Raw genomic sequence first — 26,075 nt, 5'->3', positions numbered from 1 at the left:
AGCAATGCAGGGGAGAGCAGGAGGGCCGCAATCCCCAACACCTGGGTGCTCATGACCCCGCTGGGCGAGCTCCGGCAGCTGCCGTTCTCGGGCGGGCCGTTAGGGGGCAGCGCAGAGCAGGCGGACCCGGGGGAGAGAAGGCGGGAATGGGACGCGCTGCATGCTGGGAGTTGTAGTCTCCGTGGGGGGGGGCGCGTAGTCCCAAGGTGAGGGGAGCTGTGCGATATGGGGCCCCTGTTTGGGGTGTCCCAGTCCCGTGAGCGGCTCCTCCCCGGACTCCCAGAGCGTCGCGGATGTTCCGTCGGGCGCGGTGCGGCCGGCGGTCCCCCCGGGTCAGCGCTAAGAGGAACCGGCGACGACTCACCTGGGACGTAGCGGTTCCGCTGCAGCCGCTGGGAGACGCGCGGCCGCCGTTACTGTGGCAACAACCCAGGCGACGCTGCGCGGGGTGAGAGGTGAAGGGTCAGGGCAGGGTCGACGGAGCTCGGGCTCAGAGCGGCGGCAACATGGCGTCTACGGCGGCTGGGAAGCAGCGAATCCCCAAAGTGGCGAAGGTGCGGGGGGGTGGCCGTCAGCGCTGGGCGGGGGGAATAACCCTGTTCCCCCGGGGCCCGGACATGGGTGTGGCCGACCCCGGGGGGCGGCAGGACCGGGGTGCCCAGGGAAAGGAGACCGGGGGAGGGTGCCTGGAGGGAACGGCAGGAGCGGGTGAAAGTTCTCGGGGGTCGGGGTGTCTGTGGGAGGGGAATTGGGGAGAAAGGGCAAAGCGGGGGTGGCGGGGAATTGGGGGGACCTGTGACTGGGGGTGGGGGGCTCGGGGAATTGGGGGGACCGGGAGGTGGAGGCGCTCAGGGGTGCCAGGGAATTGGGGGGACCTGTGACTGGGGGATGGGGGGCTCGGGGGTGCCGGGGAATTGGGGGGACCTGTGACTGGGGGGTGGGGGGTTTGGGGAATTGGGGGGACCAGGAGGTGCTCAGGGGTGCCAGGGAATTGGGGGACCTGTGACGGGGGAAAAGGGGGCTCAGAGGTGCTGGGGGATTGGGGGACCTGTGACCGGGGGGTGCCCAGTTGGACCAGGGAGGGGGATGAGGGAGAGAGGGCAGTGGGGAAAGTGGGTATGGTGGGGTCGCTGGTGCGAGTGCTGCTGGAAATATTGTAGCTTTTGCATAGTGCTCTGCTGCTAGCTGTAACATAGAGCACGAGCCCAGCTACCAGTGGGGGGGGACGACGACTTCATTTTAGAAACAGTCTCGCTCACTTTTTTTTTTTTAAGTACAACACAGTCATGTGTTTCCACACACCCCTTCTGTAATAGTTCTCATGATTGTTGCTCGAAAACTAACTTTTATCTGATCAAACACACATGCTGGTGGACCATTATGGGATACACGCTGAGGGATATTAGTACTAAATAAGGGACATTTCTTAGAATGGTGGAGCATCCTTGTTTCATGGAGAAAAATATGTTATGCTTCCCCATTTTCTTCATCCCATGGTTCCAAAGCAGTTGGAAACTTCTGCTAAAATGACCAGCAGTTAAATGATTAGCAATTGTAGTTATTTAAAATACAAAAGGTCAGTTTTTTGCCCAGTAAGTCTGAGATGGACATTCAGCCCCCCTGCACTGACTTACACCAGGATCTGAATGTGGCCCATTGTTGTGCATGTCCCTTTGGGAATGACATGTCCCCTTGGGAAAGTTTTCTCAACAACTAAAAAGGCCAAAAACACAGTTTTCAAATAAAATCTTAAATATTAAGGAAACAGATGAGACCACCAGAAAAGTGCTGGTATCGAGTTAACACAAAGCACTACTTCCGTTCAACCCATTTATAGTGTTTCTTTTAAAAAACCAAGTCCAGATTCCATGTACTCACAGTTTCAAAGCCATTTTTAGTTTAAAGAATGTGAAAATAACCCAACAGGGTGTGTGTGTGTGGAGGGGGGCGGGGACAAAGCTGAACTGAAGGTTACAGATAAGTTATCCCAGCTGTTTGGTCTTGGAAAAATGGCACCTGTGAACCACTGATGTGGCTACAGCACTAGTAGCAATGCGGGAGACTGAAGTGTACAGAGGGGGAGGGTATTTTAACTGCCATCAAAATCCCCATGTTTTAATGGGGAGATTGTCTTGTGGATCATTTCCACTCCCATTTCCTATCCCATCACCTCCCTGTGGCAACTACTGCACCTGTTAACATAGACAAGTAAAATTAGGAAAGTATCAGAAGTATCTTTTAAAGCTATATTTTAATGACGCTTAGTAGCTGTCAGTGAAGAGAAGGAGCCAGCACTGTATGAGCAGCTAACCCTCTCAGTTTCATGGATTGTATGACACCATGGTTAAAAACACCTGAGCCTTGTCTACACTACAGTTGCCAATGTTGCTACCATTGGTGGAGACTTGTGTCTTTTAATGTAGTCAAGTTGCAGTGATTTTCAGTCTTTAGTGTTCAGAAAGGTAATTTGAATTAATGCATCTCCTTAAAATAAATAGGCTTGGAAGGATTAGATTTTAATAAATGTTAGCAATCATCAGTTTCTCCTTCAAGTAACAAGCAGTTCCCATCATTAATAAAGTTACAGAGAAGGAAGGTTAAAGATATGTTGCAGTCTTTTGCTCTCAGTCAGGTAATAAATCATGAATAGAGATACAGATTTCCCATGGCATTTTTAAAAATCAAAAGTCAGAGTAGTTGTGGTAAATGTAGTAAAAATCACAGGTTACTAAGTTTACTGTGACTGCTCCCCAAATTTTGATTAACAAAATAATGCCCCTCTCCTCACCCTGCCACCTGCAGCAGCAACCTCTGCTTCCAGCACCACAACCCTAATCCCAGTCTGGTGTGGAGGGGAGGCTGGGGAGCAAGCTCACCTCTCTGTTGTGGCCCCTGGTCACGCCAGGCTGGGCCTATCATCCTGCTCCAGGCATTGAGATCTGGCATGTGAGGTTGCAAAGATGTTCAGGTTTCTTCTTTTTCCCCACATTGGTCAGGTGGGCTAAACCAGAACAGCGCTGCAACCCAGTGCACCAGATCACAATGTCACTCACTGAAGTTTGCACCCCACCCCTGGTCATGACAGAGCATCCAGGGTGGTCAAACCTGAATAGGGCTGTGACCCGGTGCTCCTGGTCACAACACTCATGCCAGGGAGCCAGGCTCAGCCATAGGAGCTGCTGCTGCAGGGTGAGTCATGGACACAGAAGCAAGTCACAGGCAAAGGGGAAAATCATGCTATCTGTGACTTTCCCCCTCACTGTGACAAACCGAATCCTGGAGTACTGACTGATGAAATAAGATGCTGAATCACTGCGTCTATGGACATTATTTTGACTAAATACCGATGTAGGCAGTGACCATACACTGAGTTAAATCATGGCAGACGCTTCACCTCCTTGGTGCCCGATTGACATTGCTGGTGGGCGAAGGCCTGCATGCTGCCCCACTGATTGCAGGAGAGCTCTGTGTACACACACAGGCTACCGCTATGAAGCTTTGGGCCAGTTTAAGGGTTTACTAGATTTTTAATTTCCTGCTAGTGCAAATTCATCCACATTAATTTTTTTAAAAATACTTGTAATTTATAAGTAACAAAAATGGAATCCTCCAATAATTATTGCTAGGTATAGCATTGCTGCCATTAATAACAACATCATATAATCAGTTATTACTAAGGCCTTGATCCTGGACTCAGTCCCCACATGGGTGTCTTCTACACCCACGGGGAGCCCCATTGACCCAAACAGACCATTCTTTGCAAGCCAATCGTCTGACTTTCAGAAGGCTGACCAGAATTGTGACTAAAACTCTGGTCCTGCAAACGTGTGCTTTAGGGCTGACCAGAAAGCAAAAATTCCATTTCATGAAAAAAATTCTGTTTCAATATCTGGATGAAACCCTGACCATTCAAAAGTGAGTGAGTGTAAGCAAGAGTAGGCACCCCTCTTTGAGTAGCCAGTGGGTAAGGCACTCACCTGGGATGTGGGAGGACCCAGGTTCAAGTCCGCACTCTGCCTGATTTGCTGCTTTATCTACTACACTGTAGAGCAGTGGTATTCAATTAAAATTTCTGGTGGACTAAATAAGTCAATGTCCAAATGTTGCCAGGTCAGAGGGCTGTTCAGGTGTTTGCTCTGTAGTAAGCCTGCTACTGGCCACAGGTCGCAATCTTTAAAGAAAGGTGTGATAGGTATTATTTATTAATCTCAAAGTAAAAGGCTAAGCATGCCAGTGGATAGGACTACAACATAATCTTGCAAACAAATTATTATACAAATACACTGTAATGCTATTAAAACATCATGCTATTAATGTTAATTCTATTATAACTATGAAATTAAAATTAGAAGTTCATTCATTTCCTGTGAGTTTAACTTCTAATTTCCCTTTCTTACTGCTTGAAATATTGACACTCTTGCACTGTTCCCCCCCACACACCTTCCCAAAAAAGTACTGTGCAGTCAGTTTAACTAATGAAAGTACGTCAGTTACTGATCATTTTATGTTCCATAAGCATTTGATTAAGTGCCTGATTAAAAGTGTATCACCATAAATCAAAATGCATCAACACAGTCTAGTTCCATTGTGTTTAAATGTAAATGAAAAATTTCTAAATTAAATACATGGCATGATGGTAAACATAGGGAAAATAAACTTAAGTGCATCTGCCCAGTTCCCATCAGTTCTGCCCTGTTGCCTCCCTGCATCTGCCCAGCCTGGTGGTTCTCAACCTATTTAACATTGTGGGCCACGTATGTACCTCTGTTTTATGTGGGCCACATCCACACAATATATATACTACCTGTATGGCCCTAAGGATGTCACATAGGCCACAGTTGTGCGCCGATTGGGCCATGGGTTGAGAACCACTGCCCCAGCCCATCCTGCTTCCAGCCTCACTTCTCCTACTGGGTTCTTCACCCCCCAATCCCAGTCCAAGGGGAGGGGGGCTGCGGTGGTATCCCTCTGCCTCCCCCTTCTAGGCAACTCCAGGGGTCCCTCATCCCCTGCTTCCCTGGCTGGGTGTGAAAGGGAAGGAAGAGCCATCCCTGCTTATAGCGGGGAGGGGGTAAAAAGGAGTGGAGCTATCTTGAGCTGCAAGGTTCTTTCTGCACCCTTCTCCTCCACCCTTCTTGTAAGCAGGAATAGCTCCCCCCACCCCTTCCTGTGAGAATAGCTCGGGTTCCTGAGGGGCGGGGGAGTGAGCACCACTGTTTCCCGAGGAACTCCAGTTGGCTGCTTTTGAGGGTATGAAGGAACAGCTAATGCCCAGCAGCGGGCCAAACAGAAGTCCCTGGTGGCAGGATCTAGCCTGCGGGCTGCCAATTGAAGAACAGTGCCATAGTCTCATTCTCTCTCACTCTGGCTCAATGGATACAGCTCCAAGGGGAGATGTTGAGAAAGACCTATCTGAGAATAGCTAATACTCTGGTGGTTTGGGCAATCAGCTGGGATGTGGGCGACCCAGGTTTAGGTCCCTGCTCTGAATCGGAGAGCAGGAATTTGGGTGTGTTACATTCCAAGTGAGTGCCCTGATCATTGGGCTATTGGCTATTCTGGTTGAGTGGTTTTTTTTCCTGATTTTGAACATAAATTCCATCTGGGACCCAAAAAAACTTCCCAATGAAAGTCTACGTTTCTGTGAAAAGTTCTGGCTTTGACAAATCAGCATTTTCCAATGAAAAAGTATCCTAAAAAAATTCCCATGCGGTTCTGGCATGCATGTCTTTAGCTTTATGAGTGTGAATAATCCTGTTGTTCAATGAAACTACTCATGTGCATAAAATTAAGTATATGAGTGTTTTCAGGATTGGAGCCTTACTCCGTATTCCAAAAAATGTTGAAACTCCTGGCTTTATACTTTACTTTTTCCCTAACAGATGATATTCATGTTTTTTGTAGTTGTGGTATCTGTAATCCAGTCAATAGTTTATATGACATTTTTTTCAGAGGTATGGGGTCACCTGGTTGGCCCCACTTTAAACTTTCTAAATCCAACCTTTTATGAAACTTGTAATATCAGTAGAATGTTTACACCATTTTTTTGAAAAGCAAAGAGTTTTTAAAACAAATGAATATTGCTCTTCAGTTTTGAAACAGTACTGAAAATGTGAAACCAGAGTTAAACAAGCAACACTGGTTTTCATTGTCCAATGCTAAAAGTAAAGAAAGGACATAAATAGTCAAGTTGGAGTTTAAAAATTCTTTCATACTTAATATCAAGGAGTTATCAGTAACATAGGTAAAAAGTAAAGTTGTCTGTGGTATGATTTTTTTACTTTACGGTATTTAAAAAAAAATAAGGATATCATATTCCCAACTTTACATGTCATCTGATAAATAAATGAAGGTTTCCAAATCTATTTTCATATTTAATTTTTTCCCCCGAAGGTAGGTGGTCACCTCGGTCCCAGATATACTTGCATGAATACACTCCTAAGACTTGTTCCAACATATCCAATCTTTTTGCACTCCAGCCAGGGTTATAGCTTCTGAGTTTGACATTTTTTATGGGGTGAAATGGACACAGAAACAAGTATTTTATATTTGGTGTTGCTATTTCCTGTCTGTTTGCAAATTCAGTTCAGTTTATTTCTCAGCCAGTCACCAAATCCTACTCCTTTGTATATTTCACATATTAAATCATTGGGTCAATTCACTTTTTGGGGGTTTTCAGTATTTTATGAGTGTAGAAAAATATAAGATTACCAAAAAAATGAAATGTTTTCTTCTTCCAAAGGTGAAAAACAAAGCGCCAGCAGAAGTACAGATCACAGCAGAACAGCTGTTAAGAGAAGCAAAGGAGAGAGAACTTGAACTTCTTCCACCACCTCCGCAACAAAAGATCACAGATGAAGAAGAGCTAAATGACTACAAGCTTCGAAAACGGAAGGTAAGTGCACAAGCGACTTGATGCTCCTGTACAGTACTAAGAAGCTAGCATATTTTTAAACTTTACTAAACGTTTTCATTCATTCATTAACTTCAAAGAAAGAAAATAGATATTCTGTGGTTTTAAGGTAAAATCACAAATAGCTGTTTAAGGGTACTTATCCTGTTCCCTTTAAACAATTAAATGCACAGTTTTTTAGAATTTGGATTTAGTAGCAAATTAACAGTACAACTTATTATGATTTTGTATTGGAAACTGTATGTATACTGTTAATTAGTCTATTCATATGTGCTCGAATCTTGAGAGGTAGGCTGTAGAAAAAGGGAAGAAGAGTAAAAATCAGCCAGAAGGAGGGAATAGGGATGTGCTGGCCGCAACTTCCCGCAGCTCCCATTGGCCGGACACAGTGAACCGCAGCCACTGGGAGCTGCAGGGGGCCGTGCCAGTGGATGGCCAATGTAAACAAAATGTCTCGCAGCCCGCCAATGGATTACCCTGATGGGTTGCTTGGCAAAAGGGCCGCGTCGACCCCTGGTGTCTAGTGTCTGAATGCTTATTGAAGCTACTCTCCAAAGGGATGTGAATTTAGAGCCCCTGAGTGAGGATTAGGGCCCTGTTGTGCTGAGGGCTATACAAAGGGTTATCTCCATTCATACCCAATCTGTTAGATAGGAATGAGACTGAGATGTTAGTTGGACATAGGTTGGGGGCAATCTGTGACACTGAATGTGCCATCTCTGCTGCATCCAGTTGTGGAAACGCTTCATTATGGAACTGAAAACTTGCCTCCTGGCATTTGGTCACATAAATGAGAGTCATAATATACTTAGTCAAGAAGAGGCAGAGTTCCTAGGCATCTCTCACGGCCTATAAACTCTAGTAAAGTATGTGCATGTTATAGATGTTTGGACCATTGGGAAGTACGAAGTGCTGGCATGTCTGATATCAGATACTTCCATCAAGTGATCAGTTTATAGCCACAAAAGAATGCATGTTGCATGTTTAAATTAATATATTGTCAGTGTTGTGTGCAAAGATTGAGCCCCATAACTTCAATTAATGTTACTATTAAAATATCCAAACAAAGGGGTTTTAAAAAGAATTTTGAATGCTGTTACAATTGTTAGTCCATTGGTGTTACAGATGGATACAGGCTTACAGTTCTCCTATGATCTACACTTATCACAACTCCAGCTACATTTCTAACTGCTCAGGTACATGACTTAGGAAACCCCTTATTCATTTTGATCTCAAAGTTATGCTATTGTAACTTCTGTTTAAACTAATTGTAATATGTTTGAGATTTTTAGTCGAATCTATTGATATCTTGTTTTTGAGTTACCAGTACATCACTCTTGGTTTATAATGGGATCTTTCTGCATAGAGAAACATTTTACTTTTTTAAAAATAAATTATAACTTTCTTCTTAGACCTTTGAAGATAATATAAGAAAAAACAGGACTGTTATCAGTAACTGGATAAAGTACGCACAATGGGAGGAAAGCCTAAAAGAAATACAAAGGTAATTATGAAGATGGGCATCTCTCACATGCCTTCAAGAATATGTGCAACTAATATTGTCAGAGTTCTTGAACTGCATCATACATGCATTTACTTCAACAATGTTGTTTGCTTTCCAGAGCTCGTTCCATCTACGAGCGTGCTTTAGACGTGGACTACAGAAATGTCACCCTCTGGCTGAAGTATGCAGAAATGGAAATGAAGAACCGCCAGGTTAACCATGCCCGCAATATCTGGGATCGAGCCATCACTACCCTCCCCAGGGTCAACCAGTTCTGGTGAGTTTTCAGATAGTAGAACTCGCTATTTCACCTCTAATAATAAAAACAATTGATCTTTCACTTAGTGAAAAAGAAAAATGTCTGCATATGCAAATACAGTCTTCAACATCTCTGGTGTTTGAGTTTTCTTTTTCTCAGACTCTGCAAGCTAATATTAAAAAAAGGCTCACATTACTGGAAAGTCCATTCCTCCCCACCCCCCTTTGGTTTGTAATCTCACCAGGATAGGGGTTTGGCACAATGGGGCCTCTGGACAATTCTGTGATGCAAATAATGAATACCACCAAAAGAGTTACCTATAAATAATAATAGTGTTAAGTACATTTCTAAATGGTTTTGTCAATGATAGCTCTTGTTTGCCTTTTTTAAAGGTACAAGTATACTTACATGGAAGAGATGTTGGGGAACGTTGCTGGAGCACGTCAGGTGTTTGAACGCTGGATGGAGTGGCAACCGGAGGAACAAGCTTGGCATTCCTACATTAACTTTGAACTGAGATACAAGGAGGTGGAGAGGGCACGCACTATTTATGAGAGATATATCCTTTTTAGAACAGCGTGTCTTGCACTTACATTTAGATCCACATTTTACATTTCATCCTTATCCATCTTAAATGCCCATGAATTTGTATGTGACTTTTCTCCACTTTAGTTGTATTGTGAGCAACAAACATTGCTGATACCTAGGAGTACACGTGGACGTGAAATTCAGTTAAATGAGTATAAATGTCCTGGAAGAGCTTGTAATTTAACTGTGCCACAATAGGTGTATATTTCTGGCTTGAAAGATGCTGACAGTTAAAGCACTGTAACCAACAACAACAAAACAACACATGCAAAAACAGTAAATGTTACAAAGCACTGCAGTAAAATGTGGTGGGTCACATATGAGAGCACTTTGGAAGTTTGCATTTAAAAATTGCTGTGAGGTAGAGGGTCACTTCTCTCTTCTTAGATGTTTGCCCCTCCTTACTGCCAGAGCAACTAAAAGTTTTTCCTCCTCCTCTTATATTTTCCCTTCTTTTTTAATTCATTATTTTTCCTTCCTAAAAACTGTAGGGCCTGAGTCTGAAACCCCCTGTGTGTGGAACACCCCTTAACCTTCTTCTTCTACCTCTTGGGCATGTTCTTTGCATGGTTCATCTTTAACTATTGTTCTCACATGATCCATGGTCATGTGATCCCTGGGAAGAATGGAATTTGAAATAGAGAACTGTTACTATTTCCTTAACATTTCTATACTTGTCATTGTGCATCCTGATGTTAAGAATTGGATCAAGTACGCCCGCTTTGAAGAGAAACACAGTTACTTTGCCCATGCAAGAAAAGTATATGAGAGAGCAGTGGAGTTCTTTGGAGAAGAACATATGAATGAGCATTTGTTTGTGGCCTTTGCAAAATTTGAGGAGAACCAGAAAGAAGTAAGGACTTGCTAAAGTGTATTGAACTAATATAAAAATGCAGATGTCTTGTTGAATGTTGTGCTCTGCGCCATTTAGAATTCTCTTTGTCTGTAGTTTCTTGGCATCTTGACGGAGTTCATAGTACTCGTGTGCAGAATGTAGTAACAAGGAGGCTCGGTTTTGTTTATATTTGCCTTTTGTTGATATCAAGGGAAACTTATTCTCTTCTTGTTAACTTGAGCAAGATACTACTGCTTGCCATCAGGAGACTTGGGCCCTGATCTGGCAAACACTTATGCACATGAACTAATGGGATTAACTCAGTGGCAATGCTCACATGGGTAAGTGTCTGCAGGATCATGGCTAGAGCCCTGCAAATTTGCGGATATCTGCAGACTACATTTGTGGATTGGATGCAGATACAAATTTTGTAATCGCACAGAGCTCTAATCGTGGCCTAAATTTGTCTTTTTACCCAATATATGAGAAACTTGCAGAGATAAACAGCTGGAGCATTAGTAACAACACACTAAAAACATCCTAAAAGTTAAAACATAACTTAAAAAATTCCACCCACTTAAGAATTAACCTGAAACTTTAAACAAGAGAAGAGAAGAGAGAGGGTGGGGTTCAACACAGGGAAAAAATAGGACCCAAAATTGTTGTCATTTTATATATGGTATGAGCTGGATCTTCAGCTGGTGTATCAGCATGGTTCCACTATCATCATGGAGCTACACTCACTGACTCCAGCTGAGGATCCGGCTCAGTACCTACTTTTCTGCACAGATTTGCCTATAGTACCATGCTTCCTCATCTAACTCTGAACAACGTTTTCTAATTCTGGTATACACCAAACACTGCCCCCTTGTAGAGCTTTTGTGACAAGCTAGGGTGCTAGGGAGCCTAAAGAACCCTGTGATACACTGGGTCTCATTGCTCTTGGTTTAAATGTCCTTGTCAGATTTATTTTTATAAAGCGTGGATTCAGTCTAAATGTATCCACTGGAGAGAAGTTTCATTAGGAAAAACGGTACTTAGAGCCAAACGTCTTGGTGTACAATTTTCCCTTGTTGATTTGATATCTTTTAGATTCCTTCTGTGTGAACCCTGCTTGCCATAGAACATTTCCCCAAAGCATCATGTACTCGCACCCTTTTATCTCCTACCAATGATCCTTGCTTTGTTTGTCAGATTTCCAGTCCCTTTGATGTTACCATGCGGGTGCTTGTTGTAGGTTCTTATTTGTGGCGCAAGGCAGGGTTTGTGGCTTATTACGTTGCTGTTTTTTAACATGGTCATATCATGATTGTTGACTTATCAGCAATATGAAAAACAAGTTTTGCATGTTACTATTAATTAACCTGATTGGCCTCTAGATGCTGCCACCATTTTATGACCTCATTGTGCTAGGTACTCTACAAACAAAGTCCTGGCCCTAGAGAGTATCTCGATATGTTTTTAAAGCTTATACAATTACTGTGCAACAAAGTAGTCCAGAGTATGTTTCTGCTGTACTCCCCATTTCATTTTCTCTCTGTAGTAACCCACTGAGGCACCTGCATCTCTGCTTTCCTGTATATTAGGTAAAAGGCTTTTTTCTCTCTTCCTCTCCTTGGGCCTGCTCCTGTTCCCACTTAAATTAGTGGCAAAACTCCCAGTTACTTCTGTGGTGCAGGATCAGACCTTTGGTGCCAATTCTTCAATATGCCAGTGGCTTTTGATTTTGCTCCTTTCTTTGATAGCAATGCCATGCTTTGCAGTGTAGAAGGCAAGTGATATTTCAGCTTAAATTGATGGTAGTAATACAATTATTCCAAGTTTTACTCCTCACAGAGTTCCTGACAGAATGCATGTTAGCCCTGTGATAAAAAAGGCAAAACATTTATATTTAAAAGTTGCTGTGTACTGAGTGAGAGATTGAAATGTCCTTTACCTTTAGCAAACTAATCTACTTCTAACTATGGATTACGGGGAATGGAAGAAAGGAGATGTTTTATAAAATGTATTACAAATCATTTCGATTTGTCATGTGTTAATGTTTTCAGTTTGAAAGGGTGAGAGTGATCTACAAATATGCCCTGGATAGAATTCCAAAACAGGAGGCCCAAGAACTCTTCAAAAATTACACTGTCTTTGAAAAGAAGTTTGGAGACAGAAGAGGCATTGAAGACATTATTGTCAGCAAAAGGAGATTCCAGTACGAAGAGGAAGTGAAGGTAAGTGTTGATCTAGAGGCTTACAGCTATGTAAACACTTTCCAATCTCCAATGCTGAATGGAATTCTCATGAGTCTAGTGGTACTGAGGCACTGCTTTTAGAGGGCATGTGTGGGTCATATGAAATCATTGAATTTTTAGTTTAATTGTAATTTATCTCCAAGTGATACAAGTTTCTCTGGAGCTCCTCATACTGCATTTAAAACATCTAGCTGTTGGATTTAATGGGAATTGGGCTACAGGGGATACATGTCAGTTGAGTGGGATAGATTCAGTTCCACTACATGAACTACAGAAAGGGTAACAAAAACTAGCCTAATCTTGGGTTTCTTTGGGGTTTTTTAGAACTGCATACTGGCTTTAAATATTTCATGTCTCTCAATCATAGTTAAACCTAACAACTCTCTTTCCCTCTCATCTAGAAACTTAAACATTCTGGGTATTTATCAGCTTTGGGGTCTACAGCTTCATGATATCATGAGTGTTTTGGCCCTTAACTTGACATATTCCAAAATTACCTGCTAGGATATGAATTATTAATTTTTTTCTTTATCCACCATGGTGTTGCCAAGAAACTGATGCAACAGAGGGGTTATATTTTCAAACTTTTAAGTGGAAAGATTGAGGGAAGGAATGAAATTAGTGCTTTGATTGTCTTTTCCACTTCTCTTAGTAATTAATATCACATAGACTGTGACACCTGCCTGACAACCCATTTAGTCAAATACAAATCAAAACCAGGATTTTGTTCCTTTGGAACATAGTTACCGTATTTGCAAATTGCATTGTTGCTGATAGTCAGTTGTTAGATTTAAGTTCGGTTCATATACTTGTCCACAGACATTTACAAAACATCTTAGTTCTGTCTAACTGTGTTTGGGCGGTGGGGGGAAATCTGGCATGCCCACTTTCTATTAAATGTAACTGTTGAATTGCTGAAGCCATACAATGGTGACAATTCTTTCCCACTCTAGTTGTTCATTTTAACCCTCATGAATCTCTCTGAATAAAAGCCCCAAAAATGCCTAAATGATTTAAACATTTGAACATTTTTACCTTTCATTAATATTTCAGTGAATAATTTAGAAAAACATAGATGTACAAGTTTATAGATGTACACAGTTCTGCTTTAAACTATAGGGAGAGGAACCTGTGTTATAATTGCATTAATGAAATGGTTTCCCATCCCTTTCCGGAAGGCTAATCCCCACAATTACGATGCATGGTTTGATTACTTGCGGTTGGTTGAAAGTGATGCAGATCCTGATACCGTACGTGAAGTTTATGAAAGAGCCATTGCCAACGTTCCACCAATTCAAGAGAAGAGACATTGGAAGAGATACATATATCTCTGGATCAACTATGCATTGTATGAAGAACTGGAGGCAAAGGTAAAAACATGAGTCTCCTCTTTTTCCACATCTGGCTGTGACATACTAAGTAAGATGCTGTCTGGTTCTGAGTTTTTCTTATTAAATAAGCAAAATCTATTGTCTCATTTAATTTACAAAACTGAAATGGGGTTTGCCTTTCTAGGCAGAGTTGTTGTTTTTCTCTGAAAAATTAAACTTTCTACTTATAACAGACATTTAAATTATATGCTTATCTCTGGTAATTTGCCATGAACTGAACAGTCATTTTGTGGAAGTACCCTGTGAAGTTGCTAATGGTACATCCTTCAACATTTTCCCCAATCCACACTGATAACCTATTGGTATAGAAAAGTAGAACCAAGCCACCTCAGGCTTAGCTAAATTACCCGTGGCAGGCTGTTGTCTGAACTCACATTTTATGGTAGCATTTTCAAATTCAGTAAAACTACTCTTTAAAAATGACTCTTGCAGGGAATATCTGAAACCCTTCTTACTCTGGCCTCAGACATTGAGTAAATGATATAAGTTACTAGTGGAAATAGAACCTCCTTTTCCATGTTTATAATCAGTCATTTTGTAGTTGCTTTAAAGTTTTGTTTAATATGATTACATAGCATCATAGCTATTCTTCTACAAAAACATTCCCACTATCAGGGTAAAAGGTCTGTAACCCTTACCATAATACTTTGGTCTAAAAAGTGGTCTGTACTCTTGATCCTAACATTAAACCTTGAAGGGCCAGCTTTTTAGATTTGTGCACACAAATGGGTGGGCAAGTTGTTTGTGGGGTTTTTGGTTTTTTTTTAAGCTAGTTTAATTTGCACAGTTTTAAACATTTAGCCTTAAACATACTCCTCCAAAAATTCCTTAGTTTCAGAATTTAATTTGTTAAATCAGAATTTTATTAGACCCATGCAATAATCTTTGTATCAAATAGAATATTTAACCCAGTTTGCTTGTCCTTTCAGGATCCAGAACGAACCAGACAGGTATATCAAGCATGTGTGGAACTCATTCCCCACAAAAAGGTATGGCTTGTCTAATGGGTCTAGTGCGAAACCCTGACTGGCTCAAAACACACTATTCAAAATCCTGAAGATTGCCTACCCCTGTACTGCCCAGGTCTACATGCGCCTCTCTGGTAACAAGAGATCAATTGGACTGTTCCCTTCTCAGTCAGCAGGGGATGCAGGGCTCATAGACCCACAGAAGAATCATCAGCATAGACATTAGTCTTTGTTCTGGAATATGTATGAGAGGGTTACTCTGGATTTTGATTAGGTTAGATCAGGGGTTGGCAACCTTTTAGAAGTGGTGTGCCAAGACTTCATTTATTTACTCTGATTTAAGGTTTCGTGTGCCAGTAATACATTTTAAGAAGGTCTCTTTCTATGAGTCTTTAATATATAACTGAACTATTGTTGTATGTAAAGTAAATAAGGTTTTTGAAATGTTTAAGAAGCTTCATTTAAAATTAAATTAAAATGCAGAGCCCCCCGGACTGGTGGCCAGGACCCGGGCAGTGTGAGTGCCACTGAAAATCAGCTTGCGTGCCTCCTTTGGCATGCGTGCCATAGGTTGCCTACCCCTGGGTTAGATATACAAACACTGCTTTCTCCTTCTCTGTGTTTTGTTTTTGCCTCTTATGAAGTTGATTCTAGTCCCTTATTTAAAAAAGAAATATTTAATCAGTAAATAGTGCCTATGTGGGCATAATAGCAATTTGGTAGACGTTTATGGTATATGAGTAACAGCAGGCCAAATGTGCTACTTGTATTTCCTAATATAGGAATTGTACTCAGGGTATTTTTCACTTCTTTTCTCAGAACATTAAATGTACACGTTATTTCACCTTGTTACAGTGATCAAGGTACAGTCTAGCATATTAGTGACTTGCTTAATATTATCCCCATACAAGCCCTGTTTCCTTGTTTAATGGAAAAAAATGTTTTTAAAGCTGCTATGGGTGAATTAGAGAGAAGATGCTATTCTGCTTCACAAAATGGAAACTTGTGACAGTGAAAATGTGGATGTACATTTTGTTTTTAATTTTAAAAGTTTAATGTTACAGTTAAAGAATCTTCCCTATATTAGCCTGGTCCATTTGGACTCAAGTCTCTATATTTTTGATTTTCTTTTTTCCTAGTATAGATAGTACTAACTTGATTTGTTTTGTTAGAAGAAATTAATTTTAATTTATGTGTCATGGCTGTTGGAAACAGTTGTATGTCATATTTCCTCTTCCCTTGTGGCATTGTCCTGATCTATGCAGTCTATTCAGTTCTTAAAGACATCTCTCAAAAGCCTTAATTTGCAAGGTATAGCTTTTTTTCTTCCTGTGGGAGAACAGTTTCTGCCAGTCACTGTCACGGGTTCACTCACCAGCACAGCTGGCCCTGCTGGCCATCACAGGGATTAGCTCTGCTACCCAGTGCACCCTCGCCTGTGGTGCCCTGCCCATTGTCATCACCACCTGCTGACTAGCTTCAGTCCAAGTACTGCAGTGTCCTCTTCATGACTCGGCCCTCTGGCCATGTCACCATCCTCATTTTTCCCCCTTCTGGGGGTGGTATCTCAGTTCTATAGTCTAACCACTTCCCCAGTAGCAACTGGGAGTGGACCCAGGCCTGCCCACTACTCTAGGTCCCAGCCCTCTTATTCCTCTCACTGCTGCTATGTCTCCCTGGGCCACTTCCCCATGGCCCCAGTACTTTCTTCGACCTTCCTCAGGGCATTTGGCTGCTCAGTCCTGGAAGCCAGCAAGGAGCTCCTCTTGCTCCATGGATTCTGCCAGCAGTTGCTCTGTCCATGGTGCTGCAGGTCTCTCAGCCTGTTAAAGATGCAGTGTTCACTCCTTGTGCTCCCAGTACCAACTGAACCTGCTCTGCTGCCCTGCAGTTCCCTTTTATGTGAGCCCACTGGGCCCTGATTGGCTGCCCCATACAGCTTCCCTCTAATTGGCTGCTTCCTGCACAGCCTCCCTAGGGCTCTGTTAACCTCTTCTCTGCCAGTGTGGGATGATCACCCTATCATAGTCATGAATAAATTGTTTTTGTCATGATAAATTGTTTTGGATTGTGTAACATTCACCTGTTCAGCAGAATAATATTGTTAATTCAAATAAGACTATCCATGCAGTTACAGTAATATTACTTGACTCTACACAGTCAGTAAAAAACTGAAATAATTTCTGAAACTACATAAGTAGCATTATTTGCTAAGAATCCATCTAAGCCAAATGTGTCTTGATTTTTTTCTTCCAGTTTACATTTGCCAAAATGTGGCTGTTGTATGCTCAGTTTGAAATAAGACAGAAAAATCTTCCATTTGCCAGAAGAGCTTTGGTAAGTAAAGGAAGACAAGAGGGTAATTACTGAATTGTCTTTTAGAAACTTAAGAATTTTAGGGTTAACAGAGTTGAAAGAACTTTGAAAAGTCTCTTCTTTACAACTCATCTAAGCAAATCAAAATGTCTACACGTATTTGAGACCTGCATGTCCCATATATGCTGTTGTGTGTATTTTAAAGGCAGGCATGGCTTTGTTTAGAGGTTTGGATAAAGCTGGAAGTAATGGAGCTCCACTTGTTTCAGCTGGAAAGCGTTCAGCTGAGAAGCCAGAGAATCACCTTTCTGTGCTTATAGAGTATTAATTGGTAGATGAATTGAAAACATTTAAAAACCACCCTTGATCTGTGAGAACTCTGAGCAGCCAGGTAATAGGACTTGTTTCCTGGGAGTTTTGAATGCAACATCCAGAATAATAGCTAAAGCAATACAACGACTTTGGACAGTCTCTTACGAAACTGCGTCAAGCCCTTGGCACCGAATTTAGTAACACACTAGTGCCTCTCCAAAGATGGAGTCGCCTTTGACAGAAGCCCTTTTTAAATGAAAATCTTTCCCTTTCCCTCCACTCTTAGTTTTCCAGTAGTCTTGGTTAAAAACTGTGGCATTTTACTTGTGACCAAGGAAAAGCTAGTCAGGTAATGATGATGTCACTCTTCTTGCTGTGAGGAGACATCTGTTTCTTTGCAGATAAAACAGATCAGGTTTGTTGTGTTTTACGGTGGCAGAGCAGGGTTTGGGAGTAAATATGAATGTCTTCTCGGCTGAGAGTGTGCTGCTTGATCGCTGAAATACTGGAGGAGCTTTGCCTGCTGAGTTGGACTCTTGCCCTTGGCTGGTAAAATGAAGCAGAGGGTTAAGTCCATTGTGAAGTTAATGCCTCTCTGCAGGAGGACAGTCTGCCTTCTGTGCTGCTGTTAGGGCTTTTCTCAAGATGCCATCTCTTCACATTGGCATGCTCACCAATTATCACTGTCTCTAACCTTCCCATTTGGGGGTATGTAATTTAGTAGGTTCTAAAGAGGTAGTTGTGATCCCATTTAGAAATCTTATATTTCCTTGACTCTTTCAAAGACCAGTTTTTGATTTGGGTATGTTAGGGAAATTGTGCTTGTTTCCTCGATTGAAAATTTCTTACTAGCTCAACTTGGATAGTACTGGCCACCAGGTTTTGTTGATATAGCTCTAGTCCCTGTCTGGCCCTGACGTTGTTGTTGGTATGCAGTTCCATTCTTTCTTCACAATGAGATCCCAAAAGGACATAATCACTCTTCTGTCCAGAGCTTTTCTAGAAGGTATTGCAAGGTTTCGTTCTCTCTCTCACACACATACACAGTCAACATATGTGAGGCTCCTGCTTTTGAGCTGTTATCAGTATGCAGATAACACACTGTTCTGCCTCATTTTCATTGGACCCATATGGTGTGGGGTCTTTGCTTTCCCAGTATTTGTGAGAGATTAGGACTTGGATGACAGCAAATTGGAGCTTAATCTGGATAAAACAAAGGTAATGGTGGGAGAAATGGAGGAAAGAAGTGGGTGGGTGTAGCATGGGTAGTCGTGTGTTGGAACTGATGACTTGATTGGTAATGCATGTGAACTGAATGCTAATGCTAGCTTGGCTTATGGCTTCCTTGATTGGTAGTGAGTATATTGATAGGGTGTGATTCTCATGCATTTTCTAAGTGTAAGGAAGGTTTTGTGAGGGTCTATATTGAGGGAGTGTGCGGACTTTGGTTTAAAAAGTCAGTTACTTTAGCTCATGGGCAAAGATTTAGATACTGGGCACGTTTTATAAATATTTGAATATTTTTGCCTTCATTGTCTCCCTCAGAAGTGATTGGGGAGGTGCATGAGTTTCGTTGTTCCAATATAACAGTCCAATAATGCTGGAGACACATGACTTGTCCCTTCTTCCCTGTCCTCAAGCACTCCTATCTGAGAGGTTCTCAAACTATGAATCACAGAATGCTACCTCTTGGGTTGCCATCATGGCTGGGCATGTGGTGGTGGTGGTGGTTCTACTTGTTTTCAGCTCCTAAAGTGAATTAAAAGGAGCTAAAATACATTCAGTACTTTTCTAAACTTACTTGCCCTGGTAGTTATTACTGTAGGCACCCAACGGTTGTTGTGCAATTCTGAGTAGGAGGGGAGGTGTCCCTGCAACCATATTTATTAAGATGTGGTTCACACTATGAATATATTTATGGACCTCTTACCTGGAGGATCAGAGGCTGGAGCCATCCTTTGTGGAGTGACAGTCTTGAGACTCCGAAGATGAAGCACTCATTTGCATAAGCTCAGTTTTGAGTGATGTCTCATGGAGAAACATTATACACGTGAACACTGTCTGCAACAAGTTATAAGTTTTCTGTCTTCAGAGCACTAATTAGATACTTTATGCACTTGTTAGTTTTGTAATGATCTGGCTGAATCAGTACTAGTTAGATTTCACACTAGTCCTGATTGGAGTAGTCAACAGAAACTGTAGTGAAACAGATTAATTTAAATGCTACTAATGAACAGTAAGTGGACATTGAAAAAAGCACTTCTTCATAGAGATGGCATAAGTAGTTACTGTTTTTTCGTTTTACAGGGAACGTCCATAGGAAAATGCCCAAAGAACAAACTATTTAAAGGCTACATTGAACTGGAGCTACAACTGCGGGAGTTCGATCGCTGCCGGAAACTGTATGAAAAATTCCTGGAGTTTACACCTGAAAACTGCACGTCATGGATTAAATTTGCTGAGTTAGAAACCATTCTTGGTGATACTGACAGAGCCCGGGCAATATACGAATTGGCTATTGGTCAACCTCGGTTAGACATGCCAGAGGTAAGGGGGTAAATGAAGAACTCTGAAGTAACCTATTCAACACACTGCATGGTTGCGGGGCAATCAACTAACCTGCTAATACAGCAGTGGGCAAACTTTTTTGGCCCAAGGGCCACATCTGGGAATAGAAATTGTATGGCAGGCCATGAATGCTCACGAAATTGGGGCTGGAGTGCAGGACAAGATGAAGGCTCTGGCTGGGGGTGCAGGCTCCAGGATGGGGCCAGAAATGAGTTCAGGGTGCGGCAGGGGGCTCCGGGCTGGGAGAGTAGGGGTTTGGGGCGTAGGAAGGCACTCCGGGCTGGGACTGAGGGGTTCAGATGGTGGGAGGGGGATCAGGGCTGGGGCATGGAGGGGGTGGCTCAGGGGTGCAGGCTCCGGGCGGCACTTACCTCAAGTGGTTTCTGGAAGCAGTGGCATGTTCCCTCTCCGGCTCCTCCGCGGAGGCATGACCAGGCGGCTCTGCTGCATGCTGCCCCATCCGCAGGCGCTGCCCCTGCAGCTCCCGTTCGCAGTTCTTGACCAATGGGAGCTGGGTGGGTGGCGCTTGGGGCTGGGGCAGCGTGCAGAGCAGAGCCCCCTGGCTGCCCCTATGCATAGGAGCCCGGGGTGGGGTAGGGACACACAACAGGACAATATGCTGCTGTTTCCAGGAGATGTGCGGAGTGGCCCCTGACCCCGCTCCCCAGCTGGAGCTCGAGGGCCGGGACCCACGGGCCATAGTTTGCCCACCCCTGTGCTAATAGGAACATAGGACTTGTCATGGTATATTAGACCAGTGGTCCATTTAATCCAGCTCAGCTACATCTTCAGCAGGTGGTATACACGTCCACAATAAACAAGTGTGGTGTAACATGCCTAAGGGAATAATTTTCTAATCCTAAGCAGTTCATGGTTGGCTTGTGTCTGTAGCATGAGGGCTGACACTGCTTATATCTCATCCTAGCTAGTATAATTGGGCATTCTGTATGTATCTAATTCTTTGCCTCAATATTTCATAGCCATGTGTTCCAGTTTTTAAAAAATTATTGCCTCGGTATTAGATATGAGGTTGCTAGAGTCAGGGTTGCGTAATATCAAGTTTGCGCTCTCGCTCTGTGTGTGTGTGTGTGTGTGTGTGTGTGTATATATATATATATGTGTATATAGATATATATATATATAAAAATGGTGCAATACATATGTTTGTAAAATAAAATAGCTCACAGTTCTGTTCTTACCAGTTTAGATGCACTGGACACTACAGCTTACCTGTCTACTTCGGTTGCTTGCACATAGTGACTTTTCTGAGGCTGCACTCCAGCGTTTTGTAGTTTCCTCCTTATATAGCTCATCAGTCTTCTAGGGTGTCTTCAAATAATTTGTTACTTATAGGATGTGTCTGTTCAGTTCGCCATGTTCTCTACTCATGGCCTAAGCTATCATTTATAAACTAATTATATACAACTACATCCCTCCCTTTACATACCTAGAATGTTGTGTCTCTCAGTTTCAATTGCCTCAAGTTAAAAGTATTGCAATGGCAAATTAATGTCTCCCCCACTTATTTCTACAGCTCACTGTTCATTCTGGACAGTGCTCCCATTATTGAGATAGTGTCTGTCGAGCAACTTGTTATCCACATTTCCCATGATATTAAATGTTCCATATAAGTGTAAGCAGCTCACAGACCCACAAGTTTTGCCTTAGAGCAGAAATCTTGCAGCATCCTCTTTTCAATCAGTCCAAAGGCAAGCAGAGTATCGAACGGTTTCCTTTGCCTCATTGTTCACATTTTCCCATTGTTTTTCTGACTCTTTGCCTCTTAAATCCCTTTTCAGCCTCTTTCCTCCATCTAAATTCTAATGATTTGATGTCCTCTCTTTCTCATGGAACCCCAATGTTTCATTCAGCCCAGAACCAGTTATTCACTCACTTGTTTGTGATAGTGGGTTCTGTCCTTTGTCCTGTTACCCTTACCTAGAGCTAGAGATTAGAGGTGATATTATGTGTGACAGTAATACCTAGTACTGCCTTAATGTTTAAAATTATTTGGCTACCTTTCTATTTGGTAACCTCTATACCTAAATTCTTAAGGCTTGTATTATAAAGTGCATTGAACAATCATAACTTCAAGAGTTTTGAATTTAGACTGACACATTCTCTCTCAGGTTCTTTGGAAATCCTACATTGACTTTGAAATTGAGCAAGAAGAGTATGAGAAAACAAGAAACCTTTACCGCAGATTGCTTCAGCGGACACAGCATGTCAAGGTAATGTTTGTGTAGCCACAACTGATCATACATAAGAACGGCCATACTGGGGCAGACCAAAGGTCCAGCTAGCCCAGTATCCTGCCTTCCAACAGTGGCCAATGCCAGGTGCCCCAGAGGGAATGAACAGAACAAGTGATCCATTCCTTGTCACCCATTCACAGCTTCTGGCAAACAGGGGTTAGAGACACAATCCCTGCCCATCCTGGCTAATAGCCACTGATGGACCTATCCTCCCTGAATTTAGCTAGTTCTTTTTTTGATCACTGTTATAGTCTTGGCCTTCACAACATCCTCTGGCAAGGAGTTCCACAGATTGACTGTGTTGTGTGAAAAAATATTTCCGTTTGTTTTAAACCTGCTGCCTATTAATTTCATTTGGTGGTCCCTAGTTCTTGTGTTATGAGGAGGACTAAATAACATTTCCTTATTTACTTTCTCCAAACCAGTCATGATTTTATAGACCTCTGTCATATCCCCCCTTAGCCATCTCTTTTCCAAGATGAAAAGTCCCAATCTTATTAATCTCTCCTCATACGGCAGCCATTCCATACCCATAATCATTTTTTTTGCCCTTTTCTGAACCTTTTCCAATTCCAATATATCTTTAAGATGTGGCGACCACATCTGCACACAGTATTCAAGATGCGGGAATACCATGGATTTATACAGAGGCAGTATATTTTCTGTCTTATTATCTGTCACTTTCTTAATGATTCCCAACATTCTATGTGCCAGAGTCAGAATCCAGGAAGGAATCTCGGCTACTTCAGTGGTGTGGCATTTTAAAATTAACCATCAACATTATTCTGTGGGGACCTTCATGACTCAGGGCATTGGGAATAAGTAAGGGAAAATGTTAGTATTGCTAAATGACACGTTTAGAGATAAGAGATGTCTTTATATCTTTCTATTAAAAAAGGATCACTCTGCAGAAGCCCTGGCTTACTAGGACTTAGAGGCTGCTTTGCTTCTTATGCCAGGTTTCCTATGCTTCCCACATTTGGAAAATTATCTTCACAACCCCACAATGGCTATAAAATTAATTTTAAAAGAGAGAAAAAACTAAGTCAGTTCTGCAGAAGCATGTCTGTTCTTTTGAGCAGCCATGGTCTCTTTAAAAAAAAAAAAAACTGCTCAAAAAATTGCAGACACTTTGACAAACAACCAGCCATAGCACTGTGATTTAATTCTTTGATTTCACTAAATTCAGCCAGGTTTATTATGACCACAAATAATAGCCAGCTGGTGGCAAAGTGGCTTACAGAAAATGAATTGGGAGTGTTAATCCAGTTTCTTCTGGTCAGGCTACCAAAAACTGGCAGAAAATTGAGTAGAAAGACAAAAGATAGAGTGAACCAAGACACTAGTCTTACCCCCCTTATAATTATGTGGGGTCTCTAAGAGCGGGTTTGATGCAAGATTTCTGCGAAGACAACCTTCAGCCTTGTTGAAATCACTTCCCTCTTAAAAAAAAAAAGGAAACAATGGTAGTCTGCTGTAAAACCAGAATATTCTTCAATACTAAAATGGGCTGTAACCAAATTTTACTCTGACATGAGTTTTGTCTAGCTGGTTGTTTATAATGCTTGAAAAAGTGCTGAAACTAACATAGATGGTTTCCAGCTTGGCCACATCCTGCTGGTTTTTATTGTAATTACATTTTCACAATGAAATTTCCATTAGATTTTGCTCTGCTTTTCCTCTAGGTATGGATCAGTTTTGCTCAGTTTGAACTTTCTGCGGGAAAAGAGGAGAGCTTGCTAAGATGCAGACAGGTATACGAAGAGGCTAATAAAACAATGCGAAACTGCGAAGAGAAGGAGGAGAGACTCATGCTTCTGGAATCCTGGAGAAACTTTGAAGAGGAGTTTGGAACAGATTGCAATAAAGAGAGAGTAGATAAACTTATGCCAGATAAAGTCAAGAAGAGAAGAAAATTGAAGGCTGAAGATGGGGTAAGAGTAAAGGCTGGGAAAATAAAATGGCACCTACAATCACAGGAAGTTGTTTGTGTACAATACATTATTATAGTGCATCTATGAGACTAAACTAATTTAGTTGAACTATGCGCATGGTGTTATTTCTGAGAATAAAGGCTAAGTGTATTCAGGCTATTCAAATCTCTCTTCTGTCTGCATTCTCCCTTTTAGTTACATATAAGAGAGGCAGCAACATTAATGGGCAGTGGACTCCATGCCCTACTGATTCCTTAATTTTAGCAGTCCTCTAACGAATGAAGAATAAAAACTTCAGTTCTGGTTTAGGCCTTAGCTCTCGTTGCCATGCTTGTTAGAGAGGAGGATTCAGCGTACTCCAGGAACTTAATGTTCTTACTGTGAAAACGTGTTCAGACTAAATAAACTAACCTGTGGCTTGTACTTTTCTTTTTCTAGTCCGACGCTGGCTGGGAGGAATATTATGATTATATCTTTCCAGAAGATGCTGCCAACCAGCCCAACCTCAAATTGCTTGCTATGGCTAAACTCTGGAAGAAACAGCAACAAGAAAATGAGGCTGAAGAGATGGATCCAGACAAGGACATTGATGAGAGCGAATCCTAACGCTGCATTTCTCCTCCGCTGCCCCCCTGTGCATTTGATTTTTGTACAGTATTTCATCTGTGATTGACTGAATAAATGTATTTGAGTAACTTTTTAATACTGCTACGTTGTTAGAAAAGTGCCAAGCAGGTGACCCCTTTCCTAGGAGACTGCGTATGAACCTCGTTTAACACTTTCTAAATTCTCCCTAAATTCCTTTTCACATTCTCTGATCGCGGTAGCTGGAAATGGAACACATACAGTCCAGTTGTTTTCTAAGCCTTCTACAGGGGACTTAACACTTTCATTATATGCCAGTGTGCAGATGTTAATTTTTTTTCAGTGAGTTAAATATTTGCCCACCCTCTCTAGCTTTAAAGCTAAAGGTCAATTTGAGTTTAATAACATTCCATTCAGCTAGAAGTTCCCAGGGAGGTATTGGATTGGGGCCATGGCTACACCATGGGGGTAAGTCAACCTAACTCATGAATTACGTAGCTTAGGTTGACTTACTGCAGTGTCTACACCACGCTAGGTGGACAGGAGACATTCTCCCATTGACTTACCTTATGCTTCTCGTTCCAGTGGAGTACCAGAGTCACTGGGAGAGCCTCTTCCCTAGACCCGCTAAATCGACCCCCAGTGCATTAATCGCTGCAGACATGCCCTGGGACTCAAAAGCTGGATTCTATTCCCAACTGTTGCTGTGTAGCCCTGCGGGCAAGTCACTTCACCGCTCTGTAAAACAGGGGTGAGAGCTTTCCTACCTCTGCAAAGTGTTCTGAGACCTTCAGATGGAAGCTGTTAGAGTCAAACCAGCTCATGTCAAATGCAGCACACTAGACTCTAAAAATTGGCTTTTTAAAACTTCTCGGCCTCACTCTTTCCCTTAACGAAGACAAAGCTCTGGGACATCTGTGAAGAATTTGTTTGTAGATTTTAACTGTACACTACGCTTCCTTTTCATGCAAGACTTTAATATGCAACAGTAGGCTGCAGGACTGAAGTATGACTGGAGCGCCGCATGTTAACACACAGATGCTTCTGTTCTCTTCCCACAGTTTGATTCTCTCTACAGTTAACACTAGCATACTTGAATGACTATCACTTCTTTTGAACTGTTACATACAATGCAATGCCCAAAGTGACCAATGTGCTTTGTAGCTTTTGTTGGGGCAATTTGGAGGTGAGTTGAGGAAAAAAAGGAGTTTCTGACCTTTCTTTGCCTCAAGAAGCCAATCTCCTGTTTGTTCCCTACTAATGAGGAAAGAGGCTTATTTCAATGATCAGACTAAACTCCATGTATTATTCAGATCTTCTGTGGAGAAAGTCTGGGAACATGAATTAGCTGCTCCTGCTCAGTTCTTATTCCCACCTGTCACTAAACAGAGCAAAGCAGAGCTACAC

General features: G+C 42.1%; 2 protein-coding genes across 2 annotated transcripts in view; one reads left to right on the top strand and one right to left on the bottom strand.

The window, feature by feature from the left end:
* The window catches only part of CFAP61 (cilia and flagella associated protein 61), a 232,812-nt gene extending 232,340 nt beyond the window's left edge, over positions 1-472 (bottom strand). Inside the window, exon 1 of the mRNA XM_045008887.1 lies at positions 365-472. The gene's annotated coding sequence lies outside the window, so the exon portion shown is untranslated. The remainder of the gene's footprint in view (positions 1-364) is intronic.
* On the top strand, positions 296-24,786 carry CRNKL1 (crooked neck pre-mRNA splicing factor 1). Its single transcript, XM_045008891.1, has 14 exons — positions 296-554; positions 6,743-6,895; positions 8,326-8,417; positions 8,536-8,694; positions 9,069-9,235; positions 9,939-10,117; positions 12,148-12,318; positions 13,518-13,709; positions 14,660-14,719; positions 16,955-17,035; positions 19,634-19,873; positions 22,024-22,125; positions 23,835-24,083; positions 24,522-24,786. The coding sequence occupies exons 1-14, from the start codon at positions 507-509 to the stop codon at positions 24,687-24,689; spliced, it is 2,061 nt and encodes a 686-aa protein (XP_044864826.1). The 5' UTR covers positions 296-506; the 3' UTR covers positions 24,690-24,786.
* The last annotated feature ends 1,289 nt before the right edge of the window (positions 24,787-26,075 follow it).

Source organism: Mauremys mutica, chromosome 3 (genome assembly GCF_020497125.1).
Source record: "Mauremys mutica isolate MM-2020 ecotype Southern chromosome 3, ASM2049712v1, whole genome shotgun sequence".
In the NCBI taxonomy this organism is placed as follows: Eukaryota; Metazoa; Chordata; order Testudines; family Geoemydidae; genus Mauremys; species Mauremys mutica.
Note: the sequence above shows the minus strand (reverse complement) of the source record. Positions and strands in the feature narration are given on the sequence as shown.